The 21345-nt window shown below is 38.7% G+C and overlaps 1 protein-coding gene across 17 annotated transcripts in view; it reads right to left on the reverse strand.

The window, feature by feature from the left end:
* LOC120076320 (ARM repeat superfamily protein) overlaps window positions 1–21345 on the reverse strand; it is a 90228-nt gene that overhangs the window by 40806 nt on the left and 28077 nt on the right. For 7 of the 17 annotated variants that reach the window (XM_090312776.1, XM_090312779.1, XM_090312774.1 and 4 more), the window contains 11 exons: window positions 5947–6033; window positions 5683–5835; window positions 5512–5607; window positions 5291–5350; window positions 5072–5190; window positions 4891–4978; window positions 3077–3181; window positions 2897–2998; window positions 2767–2819; window positions 2591–2654; window positions 2357–2491 (listed from right to left, as the gene is read on the reverse strand). In XM_090312776.1, coding sequence (XP_090168902.1) covers window positions 2357–2491; window positions 2591–2654; window positions 2767–2819; window positions 2897–2998; window positions 3077–3181; window positions 4891–4978; window positions 5072–5190; window positions 5291–5350; window positions 5512–5607; window positions 5683–5835; window positions 5947–6033 — 1062 coding nt within the window. Of the gene's footprint in view, window positions 1–2356; window positions 2492–2590; window positions 2655–2766; window positions 2820–2896; window positions 3002–3076; window positions 3182–4890; window positions 4979–5071; window positions 5191–5290; window positions 5351–5511; window positions 5608–5682; window positions 5836–5946; window positions 6034–21345 lie in introns of all 17 variants that reach the window. The other 10 variants (XM_039030097.2, XM_039030099.2, XM_039030100.2 and 7 more) reach the window with 3 other exon arrangements.

Genomic DNA, 21345 nt, shown 5'->3' on the forward strand with positions numbered 1-21345 from the left:
TCCGGAAATAAGTGATGATCTTCCTATTGCTCTTCGTAAAGGTAAACGTAAGTGTACTCATCCTATTTCCTCTTTTGCGCCATATAACCATTTTTCGCCTTCTACATGTTCATTCATTACATCCTTAGAGTCTGTCTCCATCCCTAGAACTGTTCATGAAGCTTTGTTTCATTTTGGTTGGTGTGTCGTAATGGTGGAGGAAATGACTTCCTTAGATGACAATTGTACTTGAGATTTAGTTTCTTTCCCTATAGGAAAGAAACCTATCGGTTGCAATGGGTGTTTGCAGTTAAAGTCAATCCTGATGGTTTTGTTGCTTAATTAAAAGTACACCTCGTAGCGAAAGGCTACGCACAAACTTATGGTGTTGACTATGCTGATACTTTTTCTCCACTAGCAAAAATGGTCATCTTCAAGAAGAGGTGTATACGGAGCAATCACCAGGGTTTGTTGTTTAGGAAAAGAATGGAAAGGTGTGTCACCTTCGTAAATCCTTGTATGGATTAAAGCAAAGTCCATGTGCCTGGTTTGGCAAATTTAGTCAGGTGATTGAAAGCTTTGGAATACAGAAGAGCACGTCAGATCATTCGGTCTTTTTCAAAAGATCTGAGAGTGGTGTCATCCTATTAGTCGTATATGTTGATGATATTATGATTACTGGTGATGATGTTGTAGGTATCTAGTCCCTAAAAACCTTTCTCCATAGTCAATTCCATACAAAAGATTTGGGCATGTTGAAATACTTCTTAGGAGTTGAGGTAATAAAAAGCAAGAAGGGAATACTATTATCATAGAGAAAGTATATACTTGACTTGTTGACTGAAACAAGGAAGCTAGGGGCTAAGTCAAGTAGTACACCAATGATGTCTAACTTACGGCTCATAAAAAATGGGGAATTACTAAAAAATCTTGAAAGATATAAGAGGTCAGTGGAAAAACTTGATTATCTACAATGGCTCCTGACATAGCCTATTCAGGGAGTATTGTGAGCTAGTATACGTCATGCCCTCAATTCCATAAAAACCTTTCTCCATAGTTTACCAGTGATTACTGGTGATGATGTTGTAGGTATCTAGTCCCTAAAAACCTTTCTCCATAGTCAATTCCATACAAAAGATTTGGGCATGTTGAAATACTTCTTAGGAATTGAGGTAATAAAAAGCAAGAAAGGAATACTATTATCATAGAGAAAGTATATACTTGACTTGTTGACTGAAACAAGGAAGCTAGGGGCTAAGTCAAGTAGTACACCAATGATGTCTAACTTACGGCTCATAAAAAATGGGGAATTACTAAAAAATCTTGAAAGATATAAGAGGTCAGTGGAAAAACTTGATTATCTACAGTGGCTCCTGACATAGCCTATTCAGTGAGTATTGTGAGCTAGTATACGTCATGCCCTCAAGTTGATCATTGAGCTGCATAAGAATAGATTCTATGTTATCTGAAGGCTGCTCCCGGACGTGGTTTATTATATAAGAATTATGGTCATACTAATATTGATTGTTTCTCAGATGCTGATTGGGTAGGATCTAATGAAGACAGAAGATCTACCTCAGGATATTGTGTTTTTGTGGGTGGTAATTTGATTTTTAAAAGAGTAAGAAGCAAAATGTGGTGTCACGTTCAAGTGTGGAATCAGAATATAGGGAGCAATAACAGTCTGTGTGTGAATTGATTTGGATATATCAACTTCTTGTTGAGTTGGGATTTGAAATCACCACACCGATAAAATTGTGGTGTGATAATCAGCAACACTTCATATTGCATCTAATCTAGTATTCCATGAGAGGACTAAACATATTGAAGTTGATTGCCATTTTTTAATGAAAAATTCAACAAGTTTTCGTATTTACAAGATATGTGAAAACTGGAGAACAATTAGAAGATATCTTCACGAAAGCCTTGAATGGAACACATATAGATTATTTATGTAACATGTTGGGCATGATTAACATATGTGCTCCAACTTGAGGGAAAGTGTTATAGTTCTAATATTAGGGATATTTTATTATTGTAAATATCTTTGTTATATTTTCCTTTTATGACTTTTTCTGCGCTTCCCTTCTTTGGTTACTCTTGTGCTCTTGTATATGTATGTATGTATATATATATATATATATATATATATATTTCTTTAGTGAATGGAATAAAGTATTCTGAATCTCTCAAACCTAAGAGTTTTAGAATACGATTTCCCCCAAAAAAAAAAAAAAAAAATTGGCAGGTGAGTTAGAGGAAGAAAGAGATGCATAATAGGCAGAAAGATGGATATGCACATTTGCGGCCATGCATGGGATGTAAGCAAGCATGCACATCGGTACATGTATAATTGACAGAGATTCGAGAATCTAACCTGCAACAGTGGTTCCATTGAGGATTTAAATTTAACAGGGCTTTCCTCCATAAAAATTAGCCAGCCAATCGTGTAGTAGAAGGTTGTCCTACTGCGTGAACATCTGTATTCTTCCAAGAAAGGAAACTGCTCCCTCTAAAATTTTAAATGAAATGTGTGAAGGATATAATATAATTCGAGCTCAGATAGATGAGTAAGGAACTAAAAGAAAAGATATCTTTGAGGAAGTAGTACCGTATGATTTGCAACAATGAATTTAACAGTATCCAATTTCAAAAGCAGCTTCCCTGTCATATATCTGACAAACGGGAGACAGGGGGGAGAGAGAGAGGGAGGAGATGAAACAGTGATAAGCAATCTATAATGTATGATTTAGATTCTTTAACTAAAACACGTTTAAGAGGATTTACCCAGATGCCAGCTCCAGAAACAAACTCAAGGTGTGATCAATGACCTCCTCACTCTGGGAACATACATAAAGGGCTGATTTAAATCCATAACACAGCTATTATAAATATAAAGAATGAGTAAATCTTTCACCTCAGTGTAACACTTGAGATTTGTTGCAATCTTGCTGACAATCACATTCAGTAGTTGAAGATGATCATTAAGTCCAAGGAGTTCAGACAACCGCGCATATAACTGCTGCAATCGAAAAAAGGATAAATAGATGTGACATGTAACCTTCATATAGAACAGAATGATATATTTATTAATTACCTTGGAGGAATGCATTGCCTGATCACCCACATAAGACTTACGGAAATTCTGGAAGAAGGTAAGAATAGCTCGATCAAGTCTTTGCTTGCTTGCTTCACTGTACCTCTGCAGAAAGCAAAGGTAAATTAATTTTCAGGTATAAAATTTGCACAAAAGGTAATTCCACTAGAAGCAGGAGAACTAAAAACAATCCGGATCGAACATGAAGAGGCTAAAAACCTGAGCTTAAACAAAATGAGCAAACCAAGGAAGAGACTTATCCTGTAAAAACTGTTGAACTCTCTCAAACCAACAGAAGAACGTGAACGCCAGCTAAGCTTGAGAAATGAACATAAAAAGGAGAGGCTGCAAGACTACGTGAACAATAAAACAAAGAGGTCGAACGTTGGAAAATGAAGAACCCAAAAGATGCATCAACAACCTTCAACTAACCTCAAAGAGAGAAATTCCTAGAAAGTTTAGCTTCAGCCGAAAGGGAACTACAACCAAAACAATGTGCGGAGAAACTCTAAAATTATTGCTAAACTTCTCATTGAATGAAAAGTATCCTTCCTAGCACCAACTCTATTAACCAGTTGACTATTGTGAGTGAAAGACAATTTTTGGATGCCCTTTTTTCTGCAGAAAAGGTTACTGAAGAAAGAGAAAAATGATGGTTGGTGTTGGAATTCCTATTATTTAGCAACATTTATTGTATATTTTCATTGTCAATATTTTCCTTTGTATTGTATTGTTATTCTCTTTCCTTATTTGTGATGGGTCTCTTTTCTATATAAGAAAACCTATGTTCAACATATGAAACATCAATATAGATTAATATTTTCACCCTCTAAAATCTAAGAGTTGGAGGTTTACAAAATGCTTGTGACAAGATTGGTTGGATTGGATGCCTTACATAAATCTTTCAACTACTCTTCTTTTGTCATTAACCTAGACTGGAGGACATTCGTTTGACTCCTCCCTGTGGCATGGGGATCCCATTTCTCTATGGGTTTTTTGTTATTTTGGGGCTTTAGGATATCGGAATTTTTAGTGTTTCCCATCGCGCACACAATAATATTTGAGGATAAGAGAAGTGTGGTGCAATCTATGGATGGATTCTTAGCTGCATGCATTTCTAACACCACTTTTTCCCCGTGCCCTTTTACCCACAACCATGGTTCATAACTTGGTTCAATTGGTGGTTTCCCTGGGGATATTCGGATAACCTACTATAGTTCATGCGGGCTACCACTTTTAAGAAGGCTCTGATACTTTTCTTTGATTCCCAGAAAGGAACCAACTCAAATGCTCTTTTTTGCCTTTTGAGGGCCACTAATTACCCTCTTCAAATGCTACTTTCTCATCCTCCAATCTTTTTCCTAAAAAATGTATGTTTCGCTTTAGTGAGCATTGGGTACACAATAGCCCAACATTTAAAACAATTGTCTTTACTTTCTTTACTTCATTAACCCAACCCTTCTGTTTTTTTTTTTTAAAGGATATCACACTTTTCATTAAAAGAATGAAAAGAGACTAATGCTCAAAGATGATAACAAAGAACATACATAAAGAAACAAAAATAGCCAATTGGTAAATAGAAACATATAAGAGAGAAAGTTATCAAAAAGGAACAATAAAGCTCTCCCAAAACTTCCTTTCGTTTCTTATGTTTCAATATAGTGACTGGGTTTCTATCAACATGGTAAATCATAAAGATTTGTGGTTTGGACGTCTAGATACTAGCTCAAATAATGACTAGTTTTCCTTACTCACGTACTGCATGTACCATTGGTGAGAATTATAGAAACATGAGGCACGTATGTCAAACATACCTGGCTATGTAGACCATTGTCTGTAATATTTATCAATTGCAACACACGAGCTGACAGTTCAGCATCAAGAACTTCCTGCGATTCCACACTGATCACAGTAACAACTAAAATTAGGAAAAACCATCGATTTCATCATGAAATGAAATTTCTACCATCCTGTGAAGCTGAAAAGTCTTCTTACCTACAACCAGTGCATTGTTTTATTTTAACGATAGCAGCTATAATATGAACAACCCATGCAAGTTTGCCTTCAATAACAGAAAGTTCACTGTTATCACTACCTTGAAGCCGAGCTCTTTCCTATTCCAGTCAAACAAAAAGATATATAAGCGACCAACTTTACCACCAAGCAAAATAAGATTTCAAGTTTCAACAAAGCCATTCCCATCAATAACCTTACCGTGTATGTTCGTAATGTGGGCTCCATGATATTTATGATGCACAAACTACTGGTTTCATACTGCAACTCAGGTGAATGCAAAAGGTCAAAAGGCAAAAGGCACCAAATCAAAACATGTAAAGCTGAAGCTAAATTTATATATTCCAGTGCACAAGATATAAAAGTTATTGTTTCAATTAAAAAAGACAAAAGAATGAAAAAACACACAAGACGGCTTGGACCTGAAATCTGCAGAGGTATGGAAAGCAATCCAGTTGATCCTGTAAGACTTCGACATTGTCTAATGGATTCTCAGAAAGATCATCCTGTAATCCAGCCTGCACATTATAAAGACTTCTTACCTTCGCAAGCAAAAAACACCAAGTCTCGACAAAGAAAGACAGGTCACTCACCTGCACAGAATTCAACCTTGATGTGATGAAACCTTCAGTTATTTTAGGCACAAACTCATCCAACAAACTCGGAGCATCGCCTTTCAAATATGGAACAGATGCTACCAATCTGGACCATAGACCTAAGAGATAGTAAACGCTGCTGCTAGCCCACTGGCAACAGGCCATTATTTTCATTAGGGATGTACACAGATACGATTAGTGGAAGATAGATACAGATTATTCAGAGAATACTCCAATATAGAATCAACTATTTCAATAGACCTGCCAAGAATGCAAGGACTTCAAAGTAAACTCTGCCACTAAACGTATCCAATCACTATAGCCCTCCACATTGACAAGCTCAGATAGCTGCAAAACAATCGTTCAAATGTGAGTTGCAGTCATAGGGGAGCTTTGCAATTTGATAATTTAGAATATCCATGAAAAATAAAAAAAACAGATAAGCAGATGACCAAATCCTGCGGGAAAACTTGATACCAATATGTCAAAGAGCAAGCAAAAGAACAGATATGAATTACAGTGCAGTTCAGTGGCTAAGAAACATATATGCTGTGAAAAACTAACGTCCAAACTTTGAGCCAATGGACAGAGTTACTTGCCAACAGTTTGTTAGGCCTCCACCTCCAATCATCCATCAGTACAAGGACAATTTGTTAGTTACACTTTGACTTCCTTTTTCGATCGCTTCATCTTCCTTGCCCAAACGTTTTACTTCTTCTCCTTCTTCTTCAATCGCATTTTCTTTGCCCACATCACCTCCATCTTTTATCACGCCATCTTCATCCCATTCGCTTAAAGTTTTGAACATGTTTTCTTCTTTGCTTGGTGTTTTGTGTGCGTTCCATAATTTTTCTTCACTGCTTTTTCGTTTGGTTTGTTTCTTGCATGGTTTCACAGCTTCAAAGTGTTTTTGAATTTCCCCTTTTTTAAAAAAGGAAACGAGTCTCTTTATTCATTAAGAAAATGAAGTGAGACTAATACTCAATTTACAAGGAATTCATAAGGGCAGGTGCACCCGGGCATCTCAACTAGGTTGACACCCCCTTAGCACCCCTCATCACATCCTAACTCTAGAAAAGCCTTAAAATTAAACGATACAATGGGAAACAATACTTGAACTGATAAAGAGAGAAACTGGAAAATCATAACAAAAGACAACCAAAGACAACTAAAAACAAAGCAATGAGAACTTCAGAAAGCTGGAAAAAGGAAAGAATGCCAATTTAGATTGATTTCCTGGCAAGAGTATGCTCCAAAGGATTTTGAGAGGGAGCACCAAAGAGATGCTTTCAACTTGGCAGCTTCAAATCTTGAGAACCACGGGGTTTCCTTGTCTTGGAAGACTCTTTGGTTCCGTTCAAACCATAATTCAGATAAAACACCCTTGACAGCATTGACCCACAGAATCTGGTGCGATTTCTTGACAGCCGACCCTATCAACAGCTGCTGCACATTTAGGCTAAATTCTGCTCCAAAGGACCAGCTCAAATTGAAGATATTGAAGAGCAAAATCCCGCAACTTTGTGCATAAACGCAGTTAAAAAATAGGTGCGGTTGGTCTTCCCCATTCTTCTTACACAAAACACACACATATTGGGGGAGAGATAGTGAGAGGCAAGCTTTTTTTGCAGCACACTTGAGCAGTTTAGGGACCCAAAAACCATTATCCAAAGGACTATGTTTATTCTCCTTGGACTTTTTGATTTCCAAAGAGCTTCATAAAGTAGAGGATCAATTCGGGGGGCTTTGCGAAGGAAGTTGGTTAAAGATTTAACCGAGAAGGCTCCATTGGGATCCAAAGACCAAACCTTTGAGTCCGGGCGATCTTGCACCTTTAGGCTAGAGACGAGACTTAACAAATCTTGAAATTCAGTAATCTCTTCATCTTTTAAGTACCTCCTAAAAGAGATGCTCCAAGAGTTGGTGGTGTGGTCCCAATGCTATCTCACAAAGCCATTTGGATGAGTGGCCAATCTAAATAATCTGGAAAATCTGGATGAAAGGGGAAGATTGTCCATCCAAGTATCTAACCAAAAGTCAATATTAAGCCCATTGCCCAAGAAAAACACCGACAGATTTTCCACCTTCAACCAAGCTCTTGAAATGTTGATCCATGGGCTTCTAAGGCAGCCCACTGCCTTACCGGAGGAGTGACCCCTGAAAATGCTACTGCCATGTATACTTTTGACCACTCTACACCAAAGGGAAGAGCTTTCAAGCTGGAATCTTCAACCCCATTTTGCTAAAAGAGCTAGATTTTTCTCTTTTAATCCACCCAAACCGAGGCCACCTTCTTCATAAGATTTGGACACAAGTTCCCATTTGGCTAAATGATTTAGATTACCCCCTTTGTGGCCTTCCCAAAAGAAATTCCTCAAAATTCTTTCTAAGATATGCAACACTCTATTAGGAATCAAGAAGGAAGACATGTAGTAAGTGGGGAGGTTTAAGAGTACCGACTTACAAAGGGTTGCTCTTCCTCCTCTTGAAATGTTGTATCTTCTCCATTTATCAAGAATTCCATGAAGTTTATCAATAACAGACTGCCAGAAATCAATCTTTTTCGGGTAACCTCCTAAAGGAAGTCCTAAATAGAGAAGGGAAAGTTGTTCTACTTTACAATTGAACTTTTCAGCATGTCTTGGCCAATGTTTATACCACAAAGAGATGATTTCTCCCAATTAATTTTCTGTCCAGAACACCATTCAGAAAGGTCAAGAGTAGCTCGAAGAGATTCTAACATATCATCATCATATTTGCAAAAGATAAGGGTGTCATTGGCAAATTGCAAAATTGAAACGTGGACTTGATCCTTCCCAACCAAAAAGCGTTCAAAGCGATCTTTCTCATGTAACCGGTTGATTAAGGCATTTAAGACTTCTCCCACAAGGATGAAGAGGAAAGGAGAAGGGGGATCTCCTTGCCTAATTCCTTTAGATGCAACTATCCTTCCATGAGGCTTTTCATTGATAAAGATGGAGAATTTTGGATTGGTGATGCACCCCAAAATCCAAGATATCCATTTTGAGCTGAAATTCTTTCCAATTAGGACTTCTTCAAGGAATGACCAGTCCACTCTATCAAATGCTTTCTCCAAATCAAGCTTTAGAAGCCATCCTTTCTTCCCTTTCGATCTATAGTCGATTGCTTCATTTGCAATTAGGATTGGGTCTAGGATCTGTCTTCCCTCAATAAACGCACTTTGAGTGGGGGCAATTCTGCTTGGCATGATTCTTTTTAGTCTCTCCACTAGGACTTTTGCTATTATTTTGTACAACAGGGTAGTGAGACTAATTGGTCTGAAGTCTTTGACTTTCACTGCATCAGATTTTTTGGAATTAGACAAATAAAGTTCTCTTTAATACATGAATTGAGCTTACCGTTGCTGTAGAAATCATCAAACATTTTTATAAGGTTGTCTTTCAGAAGATGCCAAAAATGGATGAAGAATTCTGGTGTGAAGCCATCCGGCCCTGGTGCCTTATTCTTTCCTAACCCTTTCACTGCTAGCTTGATTTCTAGAGCAGAAAAACTTACAACCAGCTGCTCATTTTGACTTCTTGAGACTCTTGACTAGTCAAGGTTGATAGGCATGACTCTAGGATCATTATCTTTTGAGTATAAAGATGAGTAGAAGGCCAAAATAATGTCTTCAACATCCCAGGTGGATTTGGTTGGAATATCTTGATCATTAAGCAATTCTACAATCAAGTTTTTTCTTTTTCTGGCAGATAGGAATCTGTGGAAGAAAGAAGTGTTCTCGTCTCCTTCTTTTAACCATTTTAACTTGCATTTTTTATGAGGCTTCTTTCTTCTAATTGGTAAAGGGCTAGTAGATCTACCTTCAAGGAAAAGGCTGCATCTTCATCACTGACTTGAGGGAATACTCCCATTATTAGAGAGTCTTTTCTATGAATTTCTGTTAATAAGCTGTCCTCTTTCATCTTCTTCTCTTTTTCATAGTCATGAAACCATTTCTTTAGGACTGATTTTGTTTCTCTGAAGTTGGTGGAGAGAGTAATGCCTGTCCATTTATGTTTTTTCTTCATTTTCAGAGATTTTTCAATCAATTTACAGCAATCCTTGTTGCTCAGCCAACTGTTACAAAACCGAAATGGTGAGGGCCCCCATTCAAAAGCTCCTGCTTCTAAGGTAAGAGGAAAGTGGTCTGACATGGTTCTAGCTTGTCTTGCAACCCTTGAATTATCGAAAACTTCTTCCCATGTGTTTAATACAAGAAAACGGTCTAGGAGAGATCTTGAAGCACCATTACCTTCCCTTGACTAAGTGAATTGTCCATTTGAGAGTGGAAGTTCCAGCAGGTTGTTTAATCTGATGAACTTATTGAAGTTATTCATGTCTTTCATTGCTCTACCAACTGGATATCTCTCATGCCTTCTTCAAATGCTGTTGAAGTCTCCACCAATACACCATGGATCATCAAATTTTTCTGCCAGAGAGGATAATTCTGCCCACAATCTTCTCCTTTTACGGTAATCACAAGGACTATATACATTTGTTATCCAGCAGATCTTTTTGTTTAACGTTTGACATTTGATTGAAAGGGAGAATTCATCTTTTGAGCTTTCAGATACTAGAATTTTGCTCTCATCCCACATTGTGAGTATGCCTCCCGATTTTCCTTTAGCTTCCACAAAGACTCATCCTACCTCTTTTGAGCTCCAAAGGCTTTTGATAAATGAGCCCTCAATTCTGTCTTTTTTTGTTTATTGGATAAAGACAATATCTGGATTGACTTTTTTCAGAAATCTTTTTAGAAGTAGTCTTTTTGATGAATCCCCTAAACCTCTTGTGTTCCAAGTAACTATCTTCATTAAGGCTCACCGAGGATTCTTCAACACTTTTCCTTTTGATCAAGCTAAAATGAAATCACACTTTTTTATGATGGAGTGTAGATTCTGTGGTACAAGTGACAAATTTAGAGGAGGGGGGGAGGTCGGGAAAATGCTTTCACTAACCTGTGAATGTTCATCCGGGGGAAGGAAGAGTTGACTTAGGGAGAAGTCCATGCCTTCTTGATTGTCATCAAGTTCTTTTTTATCTTCATCATCATTAATATCCAGTTCCTCACTACTCACACTAGCTAACAAGTCATCATCTGAGTCTTGGGAGAATGAAGAGAGGAAAATAAACTTGTTACGGCTGGGAAATTGGCTATCTGAAGAGATGTTATCACTTCAGGTGCAATGTAGAGAAGGTTGGATAGGACTCTCCCTACCAGGCCTCAAAGTTTGAGGGTTGGCTTGTAGGTTAGCACAACTTACTTCAAGAATATCCGGGTTGGAGATGGTTGACCAAGGGTTTTGACAGGATGTGTGCTTTCTGATGAAGTGTCTGGGAAAAGGACTCAACCCAAATGAATTCGATTTTGCAGAAATGTGATGCTTGAGTGTCTTAATCTTTTTCACCTTTTGGATCCGTCTATGGGAGGAAGGAATGGAGACCAAGGCATTCGGCTTCTCTGTGATAAAATCTTGAGTAACAGACTTCTCAATCTTGGTTGAAGACGAACCGGCATTCTGATTAGGAAGGGTTGGACCGGGTTTTCCCAAGTCAATTTTGGCGCCTTTGTGAAAAGAATTTGAAGGGTCACGACCCTCTGTTTTACTTTTAATCAATAGATCATTCTTGGCGCCTTTTTTAGGGAAGTTGAAGGGTTGCACCCCTCTGTAATTTTTTCTTTAATTAAGACTTTGTCCTCTGCAGACGACGCTGAAGGTGGTTGCTCGGGAAGATCAAAAGGCAAAGGCGTGAGGCATGAATGGGGGGCGGCTCAGATTTCGAATGGCCTCTTAACTTCTTGGCCTTGGATTCAATCTCTCTCATCTTGCTTTCTTTATTATCCACAAAGACTCATGGACTTCTAGAGAACTTAATGTTGTTGCAATTAGAGGGAAGTAGGAAGTTGAATTTTGAATTTAATGGATCAAAAAAAAGCCTTCATCACTTTTAACTTCATTAATCCGAATTAAATCAATAGGATTTGTAAAGTCAGATTCAAATAAGTCACCACTTACCTTACTAGGAGGGCTGGATGATGAGATATCTCCAAAATTCAAGTAGATTGATCCTCTTTTTCATTTGATATTTCAATTGTTGCTGGGATAAAACCATAAAGATTCTCCTTCACTTTAATTTTGGCCTCTGAAACATTGATCAAGTTAAGTGTCTCCATAGCTATGCTTTTTAATCCCCCAATGGCCTCGAAGGTCTGTTTGCACCAATAATCCAGGGGTAAGTTCTTGATAGAGATCCAACCCCCATAACCTCTGACATAAGCTGATCTGCCATGGGAGGAGTTGTTCCATCTTTCGAATTTCAGATGGAAGGAGCCAAATTTCTGCCATTTGCCTGAGAAGTTATCTAGTTCATCTAATGAGTCTCGGTCCATTGTTACCAGGGCATTTTCTGCAAATAGAGGATTGATAATAACATTAGATTGAAAGTGGTCTTTGAGTGCCTTACAAATGTCAAGCCAATTATCAAATTCAAAAAGATGTGAGACAATCCAAAGGTTAGAGAAATCAGGTTGGAGCACATCAGCTTGCTTGATCACCCATTGATGCTGCCTATTCTGTTTTTTGACCACCGAAACAGGGGAGACTGAGGAACTCTGGTTCCTTGGGGAAGTCTGTGGCTGAAGAGGGGGGCTCAGTGATGGCTTGTCTACAACTGAAGGGGGGGATTTGTTCTCAAAAGAACACAAGTTTGATGAGGAATTCTTAAGGCAGCCACTGACCATATCATTGAATTCTTGCCAGCCTGAGTTGTCATCCCCAAAAGGGATGTGAATGTTTTTCCTTCCACCCGATGAGGGCCTGCACATTCTATGAACCAGCCCCTACTTCCCCGGAATTGGAGAGGCGAATGACACACTGATCAACCCTTTCTTCAAGGAGAAAAAATTCGAAAGATGAGCCATACAGTAATCTCTTCAAGTTACCCTCTAGCCATTGCGCCATTAGTGGAGAAAAGAGAACTTTTTGTCCTTTTTTCAAGTCTTCTATGAAAAATCCATTGCTCACTTTCCACATACAGAAGAAATGGACACCTATTTTGCAACTCTTCACCTCCATGGAGTCTGGGACTAACTGAAGAGCTAAAATACCAGCGTGATTTGGTATGGCAAAGCCAAGGCTGGAGAGCAGGGTTGAAACAGGGGAGGAAAGGAGGTCAGGGGAAGGGAGGGGGTCGGAGGGAGAACAGAAGGGGAGGGGAGGGAGAGGCGGTCAGAGGGAGGGAAGGTTGAGGAAGGCATGGTGGGCTCCGGTGGGGTGGTCGGAAGGGGGGGTGCGGGGGAAAGGAGAAGAGGAGGAGAGAGGAGAGAGCATTTTCAGCCTTTTTTTTTTTTTTTCTGGTACAAAAGTGCATCTCAAAGGGTTTTTGAATTTCATGAGTGCTACTTTGAATATTCGCAATTCTAGCCTGCCCAAATTTAGTCGTCTTCTTGAAAATCTATACAAATTCTGATTAATTCTACGCAAAATACATTGGACATTTACCACTCCTTTTATTTCCTCCAATGCTTTAGGATTGATACAGAAATTGTGTTCTTTTTAAATAAAAGGAAACAAGTCTCTTTATTAATATAATTTTTTTAGAAAAGGAAATAAGTTTCTTTATTAATATAATTAAATGAGACTAATACTCAAAGTACAAGAGATATGTACAAAGAGCATAAAGCATAAAACCTAAGGATCGGTAGGTGCACCCGGACATCTCAACTAGGTTGACACCCCCTTAGCGCCTCTTTATTAATATAATTAAATGAAACTAATGCTCAAAGTATAAGAGATATGTACAAAGAGCATAAAGCATAAAACCCAAGGATCAGCCTCTATAGAAATTGTGTTCAAGTGTTTTAGCCTCAGAATTGGATTAGGGATAATTATTAAGTGTTCCTGAACAGGCTTTCGCCTTTCTTGGTCTTTTTCTGTAACCAAAATACCCTAGTCTGGAACATTCTTTTAGCATTATAGTACTCCATTTTTGGATGATTATTTGAAATTTTCTACTTTAAAGAGCATAGCTCACGAAGCTTCCTATTGGGATCGGCATCACCAAGTGTTGTTTGATTCCACCAACGGCAGCCATGGTTGGACCAGGCAGTTGATTTGATACCAAATCACTGTAGCCTAAGTGTTCTAAGTAGAGAATTCTCCAAGAAGTCTAAACTCTAACCTTTATTATGTTATGAATCATGTAAAGAATACATGAGAGTTCTCCATATTCAATATGGACCATGTGTTTTCCAAAGGAGTAAAATGTTCTTCACCTTATTAGGATTAACAGAGTCGATGCAATATTATTTTTTAGTTTTGGAGACATTTATTTTTATTATTTTAAAAATATGACAAAATAATGTGTAAATATAAGACGAGAATTCCAACTAAGAAACAAGTTATGAAAGGAAAAGATATATAAAAAAGGATAAAGGACTATTATTTATTTTTTTTTTTTTTAAACAAGAAACAAGCCTTTCATTAAGATAATGAAATTAGACTAATGCTCAATGTACAAAGTGATACCAATAAAAGAAAAAGTTGAGGATCAACAAGTGCACCCGGACATCTCAACTAGGTTGATACCCCTTAGCACCTTCATCATATCCAAAAAGAACTAGTACAACCAAGACAGACCCAACAAGGCCCAAAAATAGCCCAGCCAAACAAAGGCTCAAACAATTACGAGGAAATTAAGAACTTACAAAACTACTGAAAGAAAACAAACAGAAGCATACAGCACCCGTGCAAGATTACAAATTACAGTTTACAGCCTGTAAAAACAAGACAAAGGCCTAAAAACCAGAAGACTGAAAACTGCCAGTGTCAAACAACTAAAGGTCCGAGGAGATGAAGGCACCAATTCAAACTAATGTCCTGAATGGAGTAGTCTGAAAAATCCTGTGATAGAGAGCACCACAAGGAGGCATTCAACCGTGCTGTCTCAAAGCGAGCAAACCAAGAAGTTTCCTTATCATGGAATACTCTTTGATTTCTTTCAAACCATAAATCAGCAAGCACCACTTTCGCTGCCTTGTTCGACAGAAGTTTTGGAATTTTCTTGAGTTTTGGCCCTACTAAAATCTGCAAGGCGTTCTCCCTAAAGTCCTTTCCAAATACCCAACCAATGTTAAAATAAGTGGAAAGAGCTCACCAACAATTACTAGCATAGCAGCAATCAAAGAATAGATGTTGAAGATCTTCCCAATCAGCTTTGCAAAAAGCAGACCAGTTAGGAGATAAGCTGTATGAAGGCATTTTCTTTTGCAAAACAGAGGAGCAGTTTAGGAGACCAAAAAGCATGATCCAGACTGTAATACTGACTTTCCGAGGACTCTTGGACTTCCACAATGCATTCTAAAATGATGATCAAGAGGGGAGACCAAAGAGATGAGTAACTAATGATTTGACTGAAAAAGAGCCATGTGCTTCAAGAGACCACAAACGTTTATCTCGGCAATCCCGTACTTTCCCCGAGAATGCTCAACAAATTCTGAAACTCTATAATCTCTTCTTCTTTTAAAATCCTTTTGAATGTGATGGACCAAGAGGAAGTGGAATAATCCCAAAGGTCCAAAGCTGATCCATTTGGATTGAGTGCTATTCGAAATAAATTCGGGAAGCTGATCCATTTTAAAGGAAGTGGATTGAGTGCTATTTGTAGGAGGTTTCTTTCTTCCACTTGGTAAAGATGTATTAAATCTTCCTTTATTGCCAATCTGATGCTTTGTTCCTGCTCATCAAAATCAGTGCTTTCACCTACAACTTCTCTTCTTTCAATTTCTTTTAGCAAGAACTCTTCCTTGCTCTTCCTGTTTTTCTATGAATCTGAGTGCCATTTTTTCAAAGCGCTTTTCAATAGTTAGCTGAAATAGCATAGCCAGCCCAACCTTGCTGACTGTCTACCCCCAGATTTCTTTCAATCAAACGACAACAATCTTTTAAGCTTAACCAACTATTGCAAAATTGGAATGGGGCTGGACCCCGTTCGAATGCTCCTGCTGGGAAAGTGATCAGATAGAATTCTTGCTTGTCTAACCACTCATGAGTTGTCGAAGACCTCATCCCAATTGTTTGATATGAAGAACCGATCAATAAGGGATCGTGAAACTAACAAACATTCTTTTAACCAAGTGAATCTTCCATTAGAAAGGGGACTTTCCACCAAGTTTGTATCCTCGATGAATTTATTGAATTTTCTCGTTCCTCTAGTCATTCTTCCAATAGGGAATCGTTCTTGAACACGGCAGATCATGTTAAAGTCTCCTCCAATGCACCATGGCTCTACACAGTGACTAGCTAATGATGATAATTCTGCCAGAAACCTGTTTCTTTCTCTATAATCCGTTGGGTCGTAAACATTTGTTATCTAGAACACTTTTTTGCATATTGACAGGCATTTGATTGATAAGGACAATTCCCCTTTGATGACCTCTAATACTAAGATCTTCCCCTCGGCCCATATGGTTAAGATACCTCGTGATCTACCAATTGCTTCTATGTGAATCCATCCTCCTTTGAGCTCCATATGCTTTTGATAAATGCCCTATCAAACATAACTCTCTTTGTTTCTTGAATTAACACTAGTTCCGGATTTAATTTCTTCAAAAATCTTTTAACGGTCACTCTCTGTCTTGTCTCCTATTCCCCTTATATTCAATGAAGTATTCAATGAAGCTATCTTCATCGAGGCCACCCTGCTAGCTTGGCAGCAGATCCTAGGCCCCTGCCATTTCCGAACGAACATGATCATCCAAGGATGATTTCACAGTCTTCCAATAGGGAATGCAGGTTCTGAGGTATGTCTTTCTTACTGAGGGGAGGGAATGAGGAGAATTCAGAATTAGCCACTGAGGGTGTTGTCTCTAAATTGAACAGCTGAATCAATTCCTTGCCATATTCATCCAAGTCATTGGAATTCTCTTGTGTTTCTTCTACCTCTGAATTCTCAAACTCTTCACTACTTGCACTTACAATGGATTCTGTATCATAATATTGTTGTTTCTGACTTGACTTGGATGAAGATTGGCTTGGAAAACCTCGCACGAATGATAAATCTGAGCCTAGTATTTTAAGTTATGAAAGAGTAAAGGAACACTAATGTAAATTAGAACTTTCAAACTTGTTTGTGAACATGTCGGCGATGTGAACTTTAGTACAACATTCTTTGAGGAGATCAAAATTTGTGATTGTTGTCCATGAGTTAAAGGAGGTCTTCTTCTTGGCAAAGTGTTTGGGAAATAGCTTCGGCCAATGTGCTCGTTTTTGGAGTCCGAGATTGATTTGTTCGCAAAGCCTATCGTTTTTCTCTTACCCAGGGAGGGACTTTTCTTCCGTTGGAGAGTATCATCTTCTTGATGTCCTTGAGAGAAGATGGAACTGAGAGTATTATCTTTCACATTCTTACTGCAGGAGACGGCCACTTCAGTTGTGGAATTAGAAACGTCACTTTGTGCTACCTTCGAGGTAACTTTTGATATGGATTCAATGATCGGGGGATGATAGGTGTTAGGTACAGCTGTGTGCTCATAAGTCTTGGCCTTTTGGACTTCCTTTGCAGAGCCATCAACGGGTAACTTTTGAAAAGGCTTGTTCGTGCTAATACCAGAAGTGTCTCTTGGGCTTCCTTCTAGACTTCGAGGCGCCCCTGAATTCTCTTTCCTCAATAAAACTGTATTTTTGTTCACACCTAACCGGATTGAGCTTCTGATGGGAGGAATTTCCAACTGCGAATGGGAACCACTTGACAGAGGAATCTTGTGACTGAACTCCGGCAACTTCTCCGGCAAGCTCTGTTTCACCTTAAACTTTTGATTTTCCTTTGAACAAGGTGCAAAAGAATATCTTGAGAAGTTATGGGGTTACAGGGACCTGCTAGGAATGCCCAGTCTTGATTCAACTCATCTACAACTATTTCTTCATCCTTCATAGCTTGATTTAATCGAACTAAGTCAATTGGGTTGGCAAAATTTTTAACATACAGTGCTCCTTTGACCTTATTGGAGGTTCTAGAAGCTCTCTGTCTCCAAAATTTAGGAAGATGCTTCCTTTATTCTCCTCTGCCACTTTTATGGTAGATGACATAAAACCACGTAGATTCCTTTTAACTTGAATTTTATCTTCAGTAACATTTAAAAAATTTAAGGTTTCAATTGCAATAGCTTCTAAACCTCCAAAATAGGCCCCATTAGTTTGCTTGTTCCGGTAATCTAATGGTAAGTTTTTTATCGAGATCCAACCTCCATATCCCTTTATCACCTTCGGTCGACCATGGACTTGTTTGTTCCATTTCTTAATTTCAAATGAAATTGAGCACAACTCTGCCATTTCCCTGGATGATCTAAGAGCTCTTCCAAATTCCCCTGTTCTAACTTGATTAAAGCATGTTCTGCCGACAGGGGGTTGATAATGACATCCATTTCAAAATATAACTTCAATGTTTTAACCATTTTTGGCCATTCGTAAAACTCAAATAATCTTGCAAAACTCCAAAGGTTGTTAAAGTCTGCCTTAAAAACATCAGAATTTTTGCTAATCCAATAAGAATGTTTGCTCTGTTTGACGGGTTTTAAAACAGGGGCAAATTGGGCGCTGAAATTGGCTTTCTTCTCCTCACCTTGTTCCTAGTGCATTGGAATAGAGCATCAAGCTTCTGGTGCTTTCTTCTGGAGATTTTTAATACAAAAACTCACCATTTCCTCAAATTCTTGCCAACTAGATTTGCCATTTCCATAAGGGATGTGGATGTTCTTTCTTCCACCTATTGAAGGCCATACCACACACTCTATAAACCACCTTTCTTTATAACGAAATTTAGCAAGATGAATAACTCCTTGATCTACTCTTTCCTTAAGTAAGAAAAATTCAAAAGTCAGACCACTCAAGAGCCTTTTTAAGCTAGTGTGCAACCATTGAGCCATTAACTTTGATAAGAAAATTTCCTGATCTCTTTTCATATCTTCCACCCAAAAACCGTGGATGCCTTTCCATATACAGAAGAAATGATCGATGCGATTGTGGAGGATGCTCTCTCCTCTCTCCTCTCCCCTCTCTCCTCTCCCATCCCTCTATAGCTCCGCTCTATTTGCCCCTCCGATCAGGCTCCGACTAGCCCCTTTCCTCTTCCTCTCTTCTTCCCTGATACCTCCATCCACACCCAATCTACATGGCCAAGAAAAACTCCCTCCTAGCCCCCTTACCCAAGGCAGTTAACACCCATCCCCGGATTTGCAGAACAGTTCATCTTTGGAAATCATAAGCTGTAGGATAAATGAAGTTCATTTCTGTGCTCACCTCCAAGAAGGAAAATTCATCATAGAAGATGTGGAAGCTAAGAAGCACCTATTTTTGTCTGAATCGCAACTCCTCTGGTTCGTGGAGAACATCTCAGTTCTCATGAAGCTCCCAACCTCAAGTTTCTTTGTCAAAAGTGGTCAAGACATTTCCGGCGTAACAAAACTAACAAAGATTCGCATCTCTTCAAAGTGGCTTTTAAGGTGTGTTGTTTGGCCAACGTCTGGAGGAAGATTCTTCATACATGTTCCATCGGGTATCCTTAATTCAGGTTGGAATTCTTTTGTTAACATGTTAAGTGGCTCCCTGAAGCTAAAAGACGATCTCATCGCGCTAAAGAATCACTCGAAGCTCTTAGATAGATTTGTGGATATAGTGAGGAGAAGAAAGTCTACAACAAATCCGGCTTTACAATCACTGTTTCAAAGTACACATATGGAAAGCAACTCAAAACAAAGCCCCCTCCATGCTCTGGCTACTAAAAAACAAAGCAAGACAGAGTTTTGGATTAAAAAAAAACAAGAAGTCCTCAAGGAAGATTTCAGTAATTTATGGGTAGTCACAAGGCTATTTGAATTCAATAATTGGCAGGAAGTCCCCAAGGAACTAAAGCTATAGTTCAATTCTAAAGTTATCATCAATCCTCTCTCAACGGAAAACGCTCTAATAAAATTGGAAAAGGGGAATCTAGGAGACCTAATAGAACAACCTGGAATTTGGCAAAGGGTAGGACATCTTCACTTGAAATTCGAAAGGTGGAACAAATCATTACACAGCCGACCAAGGTCAATAAAAAGATATGGAAGATGGATATCCATTAAAAACCTACCATTGGATTATTGGTGTAAGCAGACATTTGAAGCAATAGGTGCCTACTTCGGAGGGTTAGAATCCATTGCAATTGAAACACTAAACCTACTTAACGTGGCTAAAGCCAAAATTCAAGTTAAGAAGAACCTTTATGGGTTTTTGCCAGCAACCTTAGAAATCTCAGAGGAAAACAGGGGAAGCATTTTTCTACACTATGGAGATATAGAGTTTTTGGATCCTCCAAGCAAAATTAAGAAGGAACTTAGGGAAAAAGACTTCTCCAATTCGGTTGACTTGGCTCGTTTAAACCAAGTAATGAAAGATGAAGGGGTGAACTATTCAAGTAAGAATCCAGATTGGTCCTTCCTTGAAACAGCAGTAAACCACTCGAATTTCTCAAGAAATCCCCTGTTTTCAAGGGTCTTGATGGATCAATCGGATGCTAAAAATAACAGTCCGCCGGAAAAGTTTGTTCAAGGGGCCAGTTTGTCAGAAGAAAAGGGGGTCAGTTTGTCGAAAGAAAAGGCCGGAAAGTTTCAAACAGAAGCCAAACTTTTCGGAAGTCCTAACCGGTTAGGTGTGAACACGTTGCGGAAAGAGAATGTCGAGAATTCATTAAGAAGAGAGAAGGAAGAGTCTTTAATGAGGAGTGAGTCTATAGAGATTTTAAATAATCCCAGGGAAAGTCCAACAGCCGCACCCTTGGTTACTACTAAAACCACTTCAAATAAAAGCTTTGCTAATATCATTAATTCGGTGGAATTCCAACGGCCTAAAAGAGCCGAGAGTGATGTTTCAAACATCATAGGTGGGCAGGAAGTTCAATCGACTGCTACAAACCCTTCACCTTCAGATATACCGATCATTTTCAAGCTCTTGGGCCCCATTGTGACAAAATCATCATCATTCTTAAAGGAAGTCCAAGGGCCCATTTCTGCTCCCCCACTCCAAAGTCTTGGTTTATTATTAACAGGAGGCCAAGATCTCTCCCTTAACCCTCTCCGATCGTCCATCAAATCCCACAAGCAAGCCTCACCTCCTAAAACCTTACCGAAAGCATTTCATAAGGAAGAAAACTTCATTCCGAAATGGCTGGACATCCATGATAAATGCAGACTTGCTAGAAAGTTGTTGTATCAAGGTGCAAATTCCCACCTGCTCTATTAACAGATCAGAATATCCTCCCTATACCCCTCGATCTTTTTCTTATCTTGACTTCAAAGTTGGAGGCTCAAATGTGGCTTTTGTGCGAGGTACCTCCAAGTCTTAACAAGTAGTTAACCAAAACTATGATTCTGACGAAGATTCTTTACTCAGCATCAGTAGTAAAGAAATAGACAGCTTAGCCCCTAAATCGCTCCATGAAGAGGAAGATCTCGGTAAGGATCATCACAATGCTTTGCCATGCATCTTTCAATCAGAAGAAGAACCCAAAACAGTTTGCAACATCCTCCCACTCATAAAGCCTATTGACAAAAAGGAAATTCCTAACAATCTTATCTCGATAGTGGAAGATTGTGACTTGATCTTGGGT

The sequence above is a fragment of the Benincasa hispida genome, chromosome 4, assembly GCF_027475165.1.
Source record: "Benincasa hispida cultivar pf3 chromosome 4, pf3_genome.v1.1, whole genome shotgun sequence".
NCBI lineage: Eukaryota > Viridiplantae > Streptophyta > Magnoliopsida > Cucurbitales > Cucurbitaceae > Benincasa > Benincasa hispida.